This window comes from Mycteria americana, chromosome 6, assembly GCF_035582795.1.
Source record: "Mycteria americana isolate JAX WOST 10 ecotype Jacksonville Zoo and Gardens chromosome 6, USCA_MyAme_1.0, whole genome shotgun sequence".
In the NCBI taxonomy this organism is placed as follows: Eukaryota; Metazoa; Chordata; class Aves; order Ciconiiformes; family Ciconiidae; genus Mycteria; species Mycteria americana.
The window spans coordinates 46,879,010-46,891,712 of record NC_134370.1 but is presented as its reverse complement, the minus strand read 5'-3'; the positions used below and the strand labels follow the sequence as shown (position 1 = coordinate 46,891,712).

At 45.5% G+C, this 12,703-nt stretch overlaps 2 protein-coding genes across 3 annotated transcripts in view; both read right to left on the bottom strand.

The window, feature by feature from the left end:
• Positions 1 to 285: 285 nt before the first annotated feature.
• On the bottom strand, positions 286 to 8,011 carry SEC11A (SEC11 homolog A, signal peptidase complex subunit). Its single transcript, XM_075505524.1, has 6 exons — positions 7,854 to 8,011; positions 7,618 to 7,727; positions 5,415 to 5,564; positions 1,508 to 1,627; positions 916 to 973; positions 286 to 745 (listed from the first exon to the last, which is right to left on the bottom strand). The coding sequence occupies exons 1-6, from the start codon at positions 7,902 to 7,904 to the stop codon at positions 695 to 697; spliced, it is 540 nt and encodes a 179-aa protein (XP_075361639.1). The 5' UTR covers positions 7,905 to 8,011; the 3' UTR covers positions 286 to 694.
• Positions 8,012 to 9,567: 1,556 nt separating this feature from the next.
• ZNF592 (zinc finger protein 592) overlaps positions 9,568 to 12,703 on the bottom strand; it is a 40,590-nt gene continuing 37,454 nt past the window's right edge. For both annotated transcript variants that reach the window (XM_075505522.1, XM_075505523.1), the window contains 2 exons: positions 11,469 to 11,604; positions 9,568 to 10,088 (listed from right to left, as the gene is read on the bottom strand). In XM_075505522.1, coding sequence (XP_075361637.1) covers positions 9,585 to 10,088; positions 11,469 to 11,604 — 640 coding nt within the window. In that variant the 3' untranslated portion in view covers positions 9,568 to 9,584. The remainder of the gene's footprint in view (positions 10,089 to 11,468; positions 11,605 to 12,703) is intronic.

Genomic DNA, 12,703 nt, shown 5'->3' with positions numbered 1-12,703 from the left:
AAAACACCTTGCAGTCTTTATGCAGATTATTTCAGTGTGATGTAAAGAAACATAGAAATATTGAATGGATCTACAGCTCAGGACTGCTTACTCTCCAAAAAGAAATGAGAGGAACAGCTGCTGCTGTTCTGTAAAGAAAGGGCAAGTTAGCTCGCTAGGGTCTAGGAGTCAGTCTGCAATGGCAAAGCCCAGGTACTCCCCCCCCCCCCAGAAACTGGGCAACAAAGCTGCACTCAGGGCAATAACGAAGAACGTGGCAGGGCTCATACCGGGCGAGATGCAAAATCTTTATTCCAGTTCTGAATCGGAAAAAACATCACCTCCACAGCTCACCATTTCACAGTTCAGTCAGCACAGGGAGAGGTCACGCTTGCCCAGCGGAGGCACAGACTTAGAGGACACAGTCCTGTAGGCACTTCAAGAGGAAGCTCAGCTTCAAAGTACAAACACTGAACAGTTTGGCTTAAATTTTTAATATAAAAACTCACTAAAAATGCTAAAATGTGACAAACCATTGGAAATACCGTGACAAACATTCGCCCTTACGCAATAAAAACCAAAACAAACCCAAACTGGCAAGAAGCTTTGAAATGTGTGTTTTCTTCTTCCTCCTGGCACGTCGGACCATCATCTACTTTAAACATTCATCTAAAAAAATCCATGGCATCTTCACCTCATAAGTCAGTGCAAGAGGCTATTCTCGATGGACCAGCACAAATAAACCCAGTAAAAAGAGGACTGCATACTGTAAGAGAAAGAAGAGAAGATGCAAGAGTGCACATTCATTCACATCTAAAGATGCAGTAACAGCAGCAAACATAACAGGCCAAACAGTTCTGCCTGTGCGTACAAAGTTCTCATGAAGCAATTTTAGCTGGGGTGGGAGAAGTAGGCAGAAAATGAAAAAGCTCTTACCTTAAATTTTGGATAATCATTCATTAAGATAGTCACTATTCCAATATAGGGCACAAATCTACAAGAATAAAGGTTTTATTAAAACAAACAGTATTCAAAGGTGCATACGGGAGAAGCACTGCCCTGGTACTTGTACAACAGAAGAGCCACTCAAGCATGCTGAGGTCTACAGTCAACAGGCTTGGGACTTCTTCCTCCCAAGCAGGGAAGCCATGGCAGTGGGGGCTGAGTGACAACCAGCCTCAGGGTGTGTTTTAGCCTGTGCCTTGTTCAGATCTCGCTTGCCTGCAAAGACTGTGCCTTGCAGAATAATTTTGATGAAAATTCTGATCACACCTAAGCGTGTGCTGCCTTTGCATTGGTGTCCATCCAGCACCAAAATCTCAGGATGCAGCTCATAGCTTGATACCTTCGCTTAAGGCAAGCTAAGAACTGAACTACCTTTGTTTTTTAACTCTCCACAGTACCTTTTGAAATGCCTTCAGGCAGGTCACAAAAACCCAGCAGGGAGAGTTCAAGAGGAGAGGGGAATTAACAGACGGCATTGGGGGAGGGCAGTGTAAAAAGCTGCATCTTTTTCAACTTCACTTACCCTCTCGCTCGTCCTACTACATCCTTTTTCTCCAACCAGTGCTGCCCTCGTTTGTACAGCCCTCTGTCATCAACGGCATTATTGTCTCCCTTTGTCAGAAATTTGATGTCACCGTTTTGCCTAGCAAAGACAAGACAGCCAGGTAAGTCACAGAAAAAGAGCTTATTAAAAGCTGTTCTAGAACAAGCGTGTAGAGACTAACACAAAGATATTAGAAGCAATCATGTGCTACATGGTCGAGCAGGGTGAAAAAGGGAAACTGTCAAATGCAGTGGAAAGCAGACTGTTTGGGAAAAAACTGCCAACAAAAGAATGGATTCTGGCCCCAGCCAAGCTTTCCAGCAAAGTTTCAGAACAGAACCAGCAGGATGAGCCATTTCTAGCGAAGGTGCAGCTATCGCCTCTTTGCTTTTGACCTCTCTCGTGTTGATGCTTCTCTTGCTTCATATACTAATGTTGGGTTCTGGTCTCTATACTACCACCCAAAATGAGACTTTGGGGTTAAAGCACATGGTTCTACTCAGTAGTGGTCAGAAGCAAGCTGAAACTTAGAAATTATTAGGAAAGGGGGACAGAACAAAACAAACAATACCATTACAATACTGCATAAACTCACGATGTGCCTACATCTTGAATGCTCTGTGCAGTTCTGAATCCCCTACATCCTTTTTTGAAATGGAGAGAAGAACTGGCAAAGGTTCAGAAATGGGTAACAAGGTCTGGAACCACTTCCATACAAGAAACAACAGACCAGGACTCTTCAGCCTGGAAAAGACAGAACTGATGGGAGATATGATGGTAGTCCAATACAAATGACACAGACAGCAACAATCAGTTTTTCACTGCCTCTTCTGATAGAAGACCTAGAGGGCATCAAATGAAACTCAGAGGTAACCGGTTAAAACAAGCCAGAGAAGGTGCTGTGCTTAACTAACACAGTGCAAACCAAATCATGTCTCTCTGGAAGGATATTTTGGATGCCAAAATATTACATCAGTTCAAAAAGTGACCAGGTACTCCACGTAAAAGAGAAAAGAGGACTATAAATACAGAACTGTCACCTTGTGCCCGAAATGGTAATTTGCAGAAAGCAGGGAAATTATTGCTACACACTCTCTCTAGTCTTTAATTCGTCCTGAGGCAAATTAGTTAGCTGGTCAGAAACACGATCCTGGAGCAGATGCACCTCTGCTTTGACCTGGAAACAGCTGCTGCTGTGCTCTAGCTTTACACACCATGTTATGCACCCTTCCCCAGTCATTTCCATTCAGCTTGCTGGACAGCCAGCAACGCTTGCTTCTAAGCAGCAGTTTGTGCCACTACTCAGGGATCGGCCAGCTCCCTGTGGCATCTGAAGGCAGATGCTGAGCGAGAGCGTTCTCGTTGCTTGATTCTGTCGGCTTGCTCACAGAAACGACAGATGAAATACAACTCTGGAAAGCATGCAGAAGATCTTCAGAGCTCATGCTGTTTTCATCATGCTTGAATACCAATGTGTGTTACTTGACAGGAGAAGCTTGGAAGAATAAAAGGGGAAAAAAAGAACAGGTCTTTCTTCAAAGCACATTTGGCTCACAGTATGGGAACAGTGAACACTCTAGGAGCTTATAGACAGTCTGCAAAAAGATGAAGATACCCAAAGGTGCAGATAATGTAGTTTCAGGTCTGAAGACTGATGGTGTAGGATCACACCATCTTATTGAGCAGATTCAATGCTCTATCATGAACCAGCGTAAGAAGCCCACAGCACAGTTGCTCTGCTGTCTGAAAGGTGAATGAAATCTGGTCTGGCTGTCCTGCACCAAAACCACTAAGTAAATTTTGACTCCAGACTCTGTGTTTTGTCATAAAGAATGAACTCAATTTCGCTCTGAACAAAGAAGAAAGGGCTAGCAAGTAAAAGAACATTTTCTCACTGAAACAATACTGATGTGAACTGGAGCCCAAGTTGCCACAAAATCACAGAGAACAGGGTTTCTGTTTTCCTTCATTTTGACACTCCTGTCAGCTTTCACAGAAACTTTTCACAGTTTTCATTCAGTCCACAACTACAGGACAAAATAGGAAACTCCGGCCACTCTGAGGACACTCTTGAATTCCAAACTGGCATCAGAAAAATATTCTTTAGCTAGTGAAAGAATCAATTGATAAGTCAGAGTCCTGCCTTCAGCACCCAACTTCAGGTCACAGGACATATTTTTCAGTTCTATCTTTCCTAATATAAAGATCAGGTTTGTGTTTGGTTGTTTTATTTAAATGAAACCTAAAATACTGGAGAATGGCTTTACTTCATGGAATCTAGGACTGGCACTATGGTTCTGTTACATTTAAAAAAATAAAAAGCACTGGGTACCTTAAGACCTAGTGCTGAGATAGAGCCAGGCAAAAAAAAAAAAAAAAAAAAAAAAAAAAAAAAAAGAAGCGTGAGGAATATCTGGAGATGAACTGCCACACAGAATGCACATTTCTGCTTCTCCTTCCCATACACTAGCTGAGAGCGGAGAGAGAAGACCCTGATCTTTCTTCCCTCTTCAATAGTCAGCCCAAGCAGCAGCACTGGAGCCCAGCTGAGCCTTTAGCATGCAATACAGGAGAAGGAAAGTAGCTTTTCACTTAAAAGAGTTCCCAAGACATCACAAAAAGTGCACGTGCAATGTTAGATATAAAATTTACCAAGTATACTGACCTTATTTTTAAATTAGCAGTATCAAAGAACATGACTTGAAAACTGACATTGTTAAATGTATTTGACATAGAATAAATCTGAACAGCAAAGAATCTGCTCTGTCTACTGGGAGAGGTGCCATACTCTCATAGCCAGGATTTCAGCTGGACTGTTTATGTGCACAAAGTTGGTCGGCCTTGACATTGGGCCAGACAAATGGTCTAGATATCCCAACAGTTGTGGCTGCTACAAATGCCTGGGTAAGGGACCGTCTCTATCCCACCAACCTCACTTGACCAGAGAAATTCTCAAATGCCACCTTTACGATTGAAGTGATTCACTTAACCTAGGAACAGACCTCTGAGCCCTGGTATAGCTCCAGTTCATTCATATTGCAGCAGGCATTTACTCAGCAGAAACAGATGCTGGGACCCCAGCCAACCGTTGCCCTCTCAGAGCTGGCTGGAAGAACCAGGGATTCAGTTCAAGATTTAGTTTTCACTCAAATGCCTCATGGGGCTGGCTCATATCCCCACAGACTGGCCTGGAGCAGTCACAGTTGCATCTTCCCCAACCAGCAATAGGAAGGCTCGTGGCTGCAGAGGAAGCCTTGCTTGGAAAACTAAACCCTGTTCAGCAATCAAACCAGACTGACTGCGCTTCATTCCTTCAGACATGCAACCTGCTAAACATTTACAGAATGAACAGTACACGGAGAGCGCAGCGCATATAGAGACTCCGAGTATAACAGCGCAACATTTCCTACAGAGAACAAAAGAAACACCCTGCCTTTGTATGACAGCAGGAACCAGGAGCATGAAGACAAGCTCTAAAATAATGCACACTACATACAAAATACCTTTCTTCCGTAAGTTCTACCTCTACAAACAAGAGTGACTTCACACACACAAATGCAGCCATACCTAGAGGAGACAACGCAGCAACATTATGTAGCAGCTTGGGATGGAAATGATGGCACAGGAGACATTAAGTGACATGGGGAATCCAGGATACCAGCACAGACTCCCCAGCTTGTGAATTCTGCTGGATTATCTTTACAAGTAAACCAAAGAAGCTTCTGGTTCGGAGAGATTTCATGTCTCCCAAACTTCTATGTTACTTCTTCCTACAGCACCTGGATATCTGTTACTGATGTCCCACCCATTCTTTTAGCCAAGGAGATGAGGAAAAATACGATTTAGTTAAACATCTGCAGTACAATCCTCCAAATTCTCAACATACTTCTCATGAATTTTCAGGACACGATGGACTATAGGAATTTCCCTTCCTTCTATCCTAAAGACCACGATTTCTCCCACTCTGATTGGATCTTCAATTCGGTTCGTGAGGAACAGGAGATCTCCTCTGTGAAATGCAGGCTCCATGCTTCCACTGAAAAAGAGGAGAAACTGAACAATATTTAAACACTCAGAAGCAGGTTTCAGAGTTTATAGTCCTTTAAGAAAAATCTCACAATAACCTCAATGAAAAGCTCCTAAGAAAACCACATGGACTTGGAGACCACACATGTGTCTAACCTCTACTGCATTCAGATTTTCAATGACCACACTACCAGCAGTTCAGATTTGTTGGGAAAAGAGCACTGCCAGCAGCCGGTGTTAAAAGCACACCAAATGGGAAAAGCCTTCTGCTTTCCTAATAATAACAAGGCTCATGACAAGCAGTATCTTCTCTACTTCTGAGCTCTCCATTGGTAGGGCTACACTGGCAGCACTGCAGTGGTGGGAAGCTTTGTTTAATTTATTTTTATTTTTCACAGGTAGATAGATAATCCTCACAAACAAAGCACCGAAAGCATACAGGCTCTTGTACTCCCATCTGGAACAGACAGACGGGTGTGCTAAAAATTTGTTATTGTGATTCATCGCTTTGCTTGACGATCTCATTTCAGGCACTGCTATTCAAGTTATTTTTCTCCTGTCTTGTAAATGGCAATTGTTACAAAATACTTAACCTTCTTAATTCCAAACAAATAATGCAGTACAAAACAAAATGATGAACTTTAAGTACCGCATATATTCATGTTTTATCTTGAGACAGTGCAGAAGCTGCTATTCAGAATAGAAGATCACATCGCTGGAGAAGGGATGTGACCTAAAGGCCCCCATCTTACTCACTGGGAGGAACAGCATGAAACATCTCCCTTGGACTTCACACACCTGTCAGGAGGGAACAGGAACGCCACTCGGTTTTATTTTGTGGGAGTTTTGTTAAATGGCATGTGGTAATTAACACTGACATAGAAACACACAGAAAGGCCAACGCAGCCACAGCACAGGCCCTCTACAATATATATCTACGCAGCATCTGACAGCATCAGCATCTGATGCCTGCCCAATAACTTCGGCCACAGGAATTTGTCCCAGGCATTGGGAGGGTGGGAGTAACACCGGTGGTATCTACTGCACAGCAGTTCTGCAAAGGCAACATGCCACACCTAAAACATATCCAGTTACAGGGTGATATCCGTTCTTTTCAGCCATGCGTATAAAAGGGTACAGCTACAGCTACAGCTCCCCTTTTCTTGCCCATGTTACAACTTACTAGAAGGCCAGGGGAAAAAAACTAGCAGCTGCAAAAGCAGAGGCAGTAGATACTTTTAAGGATGCAGCATAACACAGAATAATGCTCACTGGGCATTTCAGCAAGCCAGTTCCCATTTAAAAAAACCCAACAACTCCTTTTCACTATACGAGTTTATGTGCTGGCATCTCAAAAGAACCAAGACTCATGACATACTTCAACTGTTCATGTAGCAGCAACAAGACATGCAGACAGGCATAGCAGGAGGTGCCAGTGCACTGTGATGCTCTGCTACCACAACTTCTACTACGGGAAGTGCCATTAGCCTTGATAAGAAGATGAACTCTGTCATAAACATTGCTTTTACACAGGGATGATCTGCCCGAGCGATGGGTTCTCCACTTGTGCCAGGCTCCCTGCTTCAAGGCCTTCCTTTTCAAAGTCTCTTTCACCCGCACTGCCGAGCATTTCTCCAGGAGGTTTGGTACAATCCAGAAACGCCCAGGTTGCACTCTTGCCATATTTCTTTGAAGTCCTTCCTCAGGACCACTTCTCTAACATACAAGCCAGCCAGCTGACAGAAGCAGAAGAGTTAGATGCTATTTTTACATAAGCCTGTCGGCTTTGCTTACTTATTCCTCTTCCCTCGCTGTTCCTCTGTGTTACACATGAGCACGAATTCTTAGACAGCCTCTCACCCACGGGGGACGGGGCAGAAGCCTCCTGCTGCCCCATCCCTCTGGAAAACCTCCTCCGGGTGAGCCCAGCGGCCCCAGCACCGCCCCGCCACGGCGGGGCCCGCCGGTTCTCCAGCCCTTACCCACACCCCGTGGGGTTTTACCCTTCACCCCCGAGTGCTACCACTGAAGGAGCCCCATTTAACCCCCCCCGTGGGATTTACCTCAGCACCACCACGATAGGGCTCTCGCTGCCCGTCACCACCATCAGCCCCTTCCAGATCATGAGGGCGGACGAGACGATCATGCCGAAGTTCAGCACCTGGTAGTACAGCTGGGGGCGGGGGGAGAAAGGGGCATCGGTCAGGCTCCGCGGCCCGGGGCCGGGCAGAACAGACCCGGCCGATCCGACCCCCCAGGACGCGACGCGACCCGACCACCCCCCACCCCGGTTCAGCACCTGCCGCTTGTTCATGCGCCGCACATCGTCCAGAAAGTCCAGCGACAGCATTGCCGGCACCGACGGCGGCAGCACCACCGCCCGACCGGCCCGGCTTCCGCTTCCGGCTCCGTTTCCGTCCGCGTCACCGCCGCTTCCGGCCCCGCCCCCTCAGGGAGGTGGCTAAGGGACGGCCATGGCGGCCTGAGCCAAGAACGACGCCCAGGCAGGCACCCTTGGATGCTTTTATTTGCAATACTTTGAAGTAAACATCAAAGCAAGGCACAAACGCCGCTGCGGGTTAAATAGATACGTGATGGCTCAGGAGTGCCCCCTGCTATCCTTAACTCTACGTAGGCTACCTGGTAAAACATCCCCTAGGCTAACGTACACCGTATCAAAAAATACAAAGAGTCCAAACTGTTTGTATCAAAACACGTCGAGACGAGAAGGTGAGTGATCCAAATGCAATAAGATAAATAGTTCTTAAATTATTTAAACATCATAATAAACAATAACCAGCAGGGTTCTGGCTCAACATATTAAAAAAAAAATAATGGTATAGAAGATAATTATATTACACAAAGCATGTGTGTGATGGGGCAACGAGTGAGGAAAGAGAGAGTCAATATGACTACACAGAAAGAAACGTCTCCCAAGTGTCAGGTAACACTGAGCCACAGCAGGAGAACAGCTACTGACAGACGCCAGCCCTCGCAGCACCACAGGAAGGCAGTTCCCACTTCTGCCAACACCTCTCTGGGCTGCACTCCCCTCCTCTGCTGTAGCAGCTCAAAATGAGCCAGTCAGGGAGCCCTGGCACTGAGCAGATGCCGTCAGGAATGCCAGGACGGTTTCACTCCAGCTGATGCCACAGACTGGGGCGGGGGATGTTCTCCCCTTCTGGGGATGGTGCCAACCTGCCACTCGGCTCTTCCCGAGCTCCCTGCTGAGATGAGCCACCAAGCACTGGGACTGGCTGCACCCACCCCTGGGATGGCTTCCAGCAGTGCAACTCCACTGGCACGCAGCCAGCAAGTCCCCGAGGGGCACTAGGCCCTCCTTAACACGACACGTGGCTTTGAGCTGTGCTCACCCAAGAGGGCAGGGCCTACAAAATTCTTTTTTGGGATGGTTCAGGTCCAAGACATTTCATTAAATTGCCTTTTGGAAAATTAGGTTGTTATTCAGGCAATTAAAGAAAAATCAGCACAACCTACAGCTTGAACCCATCCCATGTAACACAGAAGATCCCAGATCAGCCGGCATGGTCCTGACAAGCATGTTTTTCTGAGACCGCGTTATGAGTTAAAATGAGTAAAACAAAGGCAGGATGGGAAGAGAAAAAAGAAGCCATAAATAGGAGGAGAAAGAAAGTGAGATAGGGAAGGCAAGGCTGGGGCTGCGGGCAGAGACTGAGGCAGTGCACACTCAAAAGGAAGAGAGCTCATCTTAAGGAAACTGCAGCTGCAGAAAGTGCTCCTTGATCCTCAGGAGCTGGACAAGCTCCAGCGAGGATTCTTGCCCTGCTTTCCCTTTTCACCTCTCCAGTCTGGCGGAGAGTTAGTGCTTAGGATGCAATGGCAGGGGTTTTTTTTTCTTTTTTAAATTTCCCTTACAAATAGAAGTTAACGGAAAGCAACGTCCATACCAAGAAATCAACAGAATATTTCAAAGATTCGCCCCATCCCCACCCTGTATTCTGAGTAAAAACCCAACAACCACCCCCCCCCAACCAACCAAAAGGGTTTTTTAAGTCTTAAGAGACTTTGAATGATTGTTCGAGGTGCTATTAGGACCCTCCACGCCACACATCTGACTGTGTTCACAAAGAGCTGAGTCATTTTTGCACTCTTTGCATTTCAGGTTATTTTCTTCCGCCGTAGTGTTCATCTCACCATTATACCCTTCATGTCCGTTCTCACTCATCTCCCTTTGTAACTTCTGCCTTTCATCTTCCTCCTCCTCCTCCTCCTCCTCTTCCTCCTCATCTTTTACTTTATGAACAATGAAGAGGTGTCTGTTCAGAGAGATGTGAGAGGTGTAGCACAAGCCACAGAACAAGCACTGGTAGGTGGAGCTGTCTGTCTTGTGCCGAGGTATGTGTTCCTGAAACTCAGTACTGATGTCTGTTGCAAATCCGCATTTAGCGCATTTCCAATGCACTTTCAGTTTTTTGGCTGGCGGCGCTTCTGAACCCGCAGCGGTCTCTGCCTGACCCAGCTCATCCGTTGCCATCCTCTTTGGAGATTTTCCCTTAAAAAAATAAGATTAAAAAGTTACTTTATTGTTGAAGCCCACATAAGAAGTGCTAAATTCCACACGTGTATCTGGACACCTGGGGGTGAATATACATTGGTATTTTGACACAAACTAAATGAAGCCATGCTTAGGGACTCCAGTTGCACTGCCTTTCCTACCAGTACCCAAACACCTCACCCCAGCATGCAGAATTCCGACTGCTGTCCTGCGACATGAGATGGGAGACCTGGGAGGGGTTGGCTGGGCAGAAACGTGATGGGGAAAGAGAATGTGAACATGGTGTGGGAAGGAGGAGCCCACAGAGCAGGGACAGCTGAGGGACACACGGATGGTCATTAGCCCAGACAATGCTTCTCAGATTTAGCTCTGAAAATCTTCCTCTCCACTCAGGCTTTTTCTTCATGGCATCTCTCATTAACTCATCCCCTCTGTCTTATAATCCCGCAGCGTGCTTCTCCTCCCATGAGGATGGCTCGCTTGCATATGTCCCTTCATGTGATTTTGTTATCTCCTTATCCAGCAGCACTGAGCAGTCTTTGTTTAGGATACAGCTTATAGGCTTGTATTTGTAGAGCCAGCTGGAGCCACGTAAAGCCACCATCTGCCCCTGTTTAGCTGGGTGCCCTGGTACGTCGGCTCTGCTTGGGGGAAGCAACCATCAGCTCATGGAAGTGAATTCTTGAGTTACTCCAGGTTTCCTTACGGCATAAATACAGAGGGAAGTCAGTCTTGGCTCCAATCCCTCTGTGCTACAGTACAGATGAACGATAAATTGCAGTGATATAGAAAACCTACAGCTATTTTTAAAGTAAATGGAGCAAAGAAGCCCAATCAGCCAACCCTCCACTCCAAAACAACCCAAAATAAAATGAGTTGAACAGTTACATTTGCTGAAAAAAATTACACAGTCCTATTTAGGAGGAACACAGTTCTCGCAGGTAACGGAACTAGTACCTATTTTAAAACAGAAAAGTTATCTTTTGTAACTAGCAGGAAAAACAAGGGAGAAAGAGGAAAAATGTACCAGGCTCATGAACAGAGTGGCAACGGAAAACAAGGGTAATAACAAACCTAAATTAGACGTGGTTACAAAGTAGACTGAAAAAAGCCCAGTAAAACACAGGGCTACACTTCAAGAGTATCTTGAAAAATGCAAGATACGTTGCCCTGGTGCTGCTGCAGCTCAGCTGCGCTTTCAGTTCTGATCCTGGCACTGCCAGAGAGAAGCAAACTGGATGGAGTTGAGGAGGGGAAGGAAATCTGCCATACGGACAAGAGGGCTTGATTGCCGCAAGGCTGTGGCTCAACATAACACCCCAAGTGAACAGCTACTCGCCAGGTACATTTATTTTTCAATGAAAATATATCAGTTACTTCTGCTGTGTCTCTCTCTGGAGCTTTTGCTTTGGCCATCTGGGATAAGTCTGGGTTTTTGATGCCGTGCATGAGGCTGATGTGATTCTCCAGCATGAACGGCTGAGGAAATGTCTGATTTTCATCTGTGCAGTACCTTGGAAATACAAAAAGGAAGAACATTTATTAGAGGAAATGCCCAGCTGTTTGTTTCCATCCAAACAGCTCTTCGTCATGTACCAAACCAATAGGTGTTATTGGAGACAGATGCTGGTGAGTAATGTACTATTAGATTACCAAAATATGCAGCAAATCATCATTTTAATAATAAAACATTACCCCTGAGAGAAATCTAGAACAGTTTAGAATTTACCACAGTAAGCATGAATGAGAATGGAAGTAGGGCATGTCTTATTTACAGTACAGTACTAAATAAATACAGGAACTAGTGGAGATCAGGCCCACTGTGATACATGCTACACTAGTACAAGATAAGTAAGATGGAAAATGCATAGGAGAAAAACAACTCTCAGATGAGAGACCTATGCACAGAGGGACCTCATGACTTGTGTAACACCGAGGTGGCCTGCAGCAGAACCAGGTTCTGCACCAAGTACCAGTGCTGCATCCCATCCATAAGACCCTGTGTATCATAACACACTTAAAATTTTTACAAAACTGCTGAACTTCCAACTTTGATAACAATAACCTAGGCAGAAGCACTCATGAACACATCATTCATATGTAACTATTCATGTTAAAACTTGGTAGGATTCAAGAGCTGCCAGAGACCATGGTTGACATTTCAAATGGAGATGTGAAGGGGATGTGCCATCTGTTAACCTTCACTCCCAGATGACCAAGGTCTACTGGAAAGAAGTGCCAGGTCTTGCAGACACATAAACCATCCCCCTGCAGCATGGTGAAGTACATAAAGGTCTCTGGTAGCAATTGGGAAACCCAAGATTGACTTTGTACTCTTCTGCTGCCTGCCAGCATGACACAGGGAAGGTCCATCAGCTACGCATTGACCTGAGCAATGAGGCAAGTAACACCGGACTTCTCTGAAATGCACAAATTGCAGTTGAAATGTAGGCAGCAAGGGATTAAAAGCAACAGAGAGGAGATGAAGTGCCTCTGGGCAACAAAGATATCTTTTAAAAGGAGAGAAGAGCATTCCTACTGATCTTCCGGTAACTAGACGGAAATTAAACAACGGTCAGTAATGATGTGAAAATGCAGACATGCTCATTGAA

Coding starts and splice junctions, on each gene's coding strand:
- SEC11A (XM_075505524.1), bottom strand. CDS start 7,904: ATGCTGTCGCTGGACTTTCTGGACGATGTGCGGCGCATGAACAAGCGG. Junction 7,728..7,853: donor GGCGCATGAACAAGCGGCAG/GTGCTGAACCGG, acceptor CCCCGCCCCCAG/CTGTACTACCAGGTGCTGAA. Junction 974..1,507: donor GTAGTAGGACGAGCGAGAGG/GTAAGTGAAGTT, acceptor TTATTCTTGTAG/ATTTGTGCCCTATATTGGAA.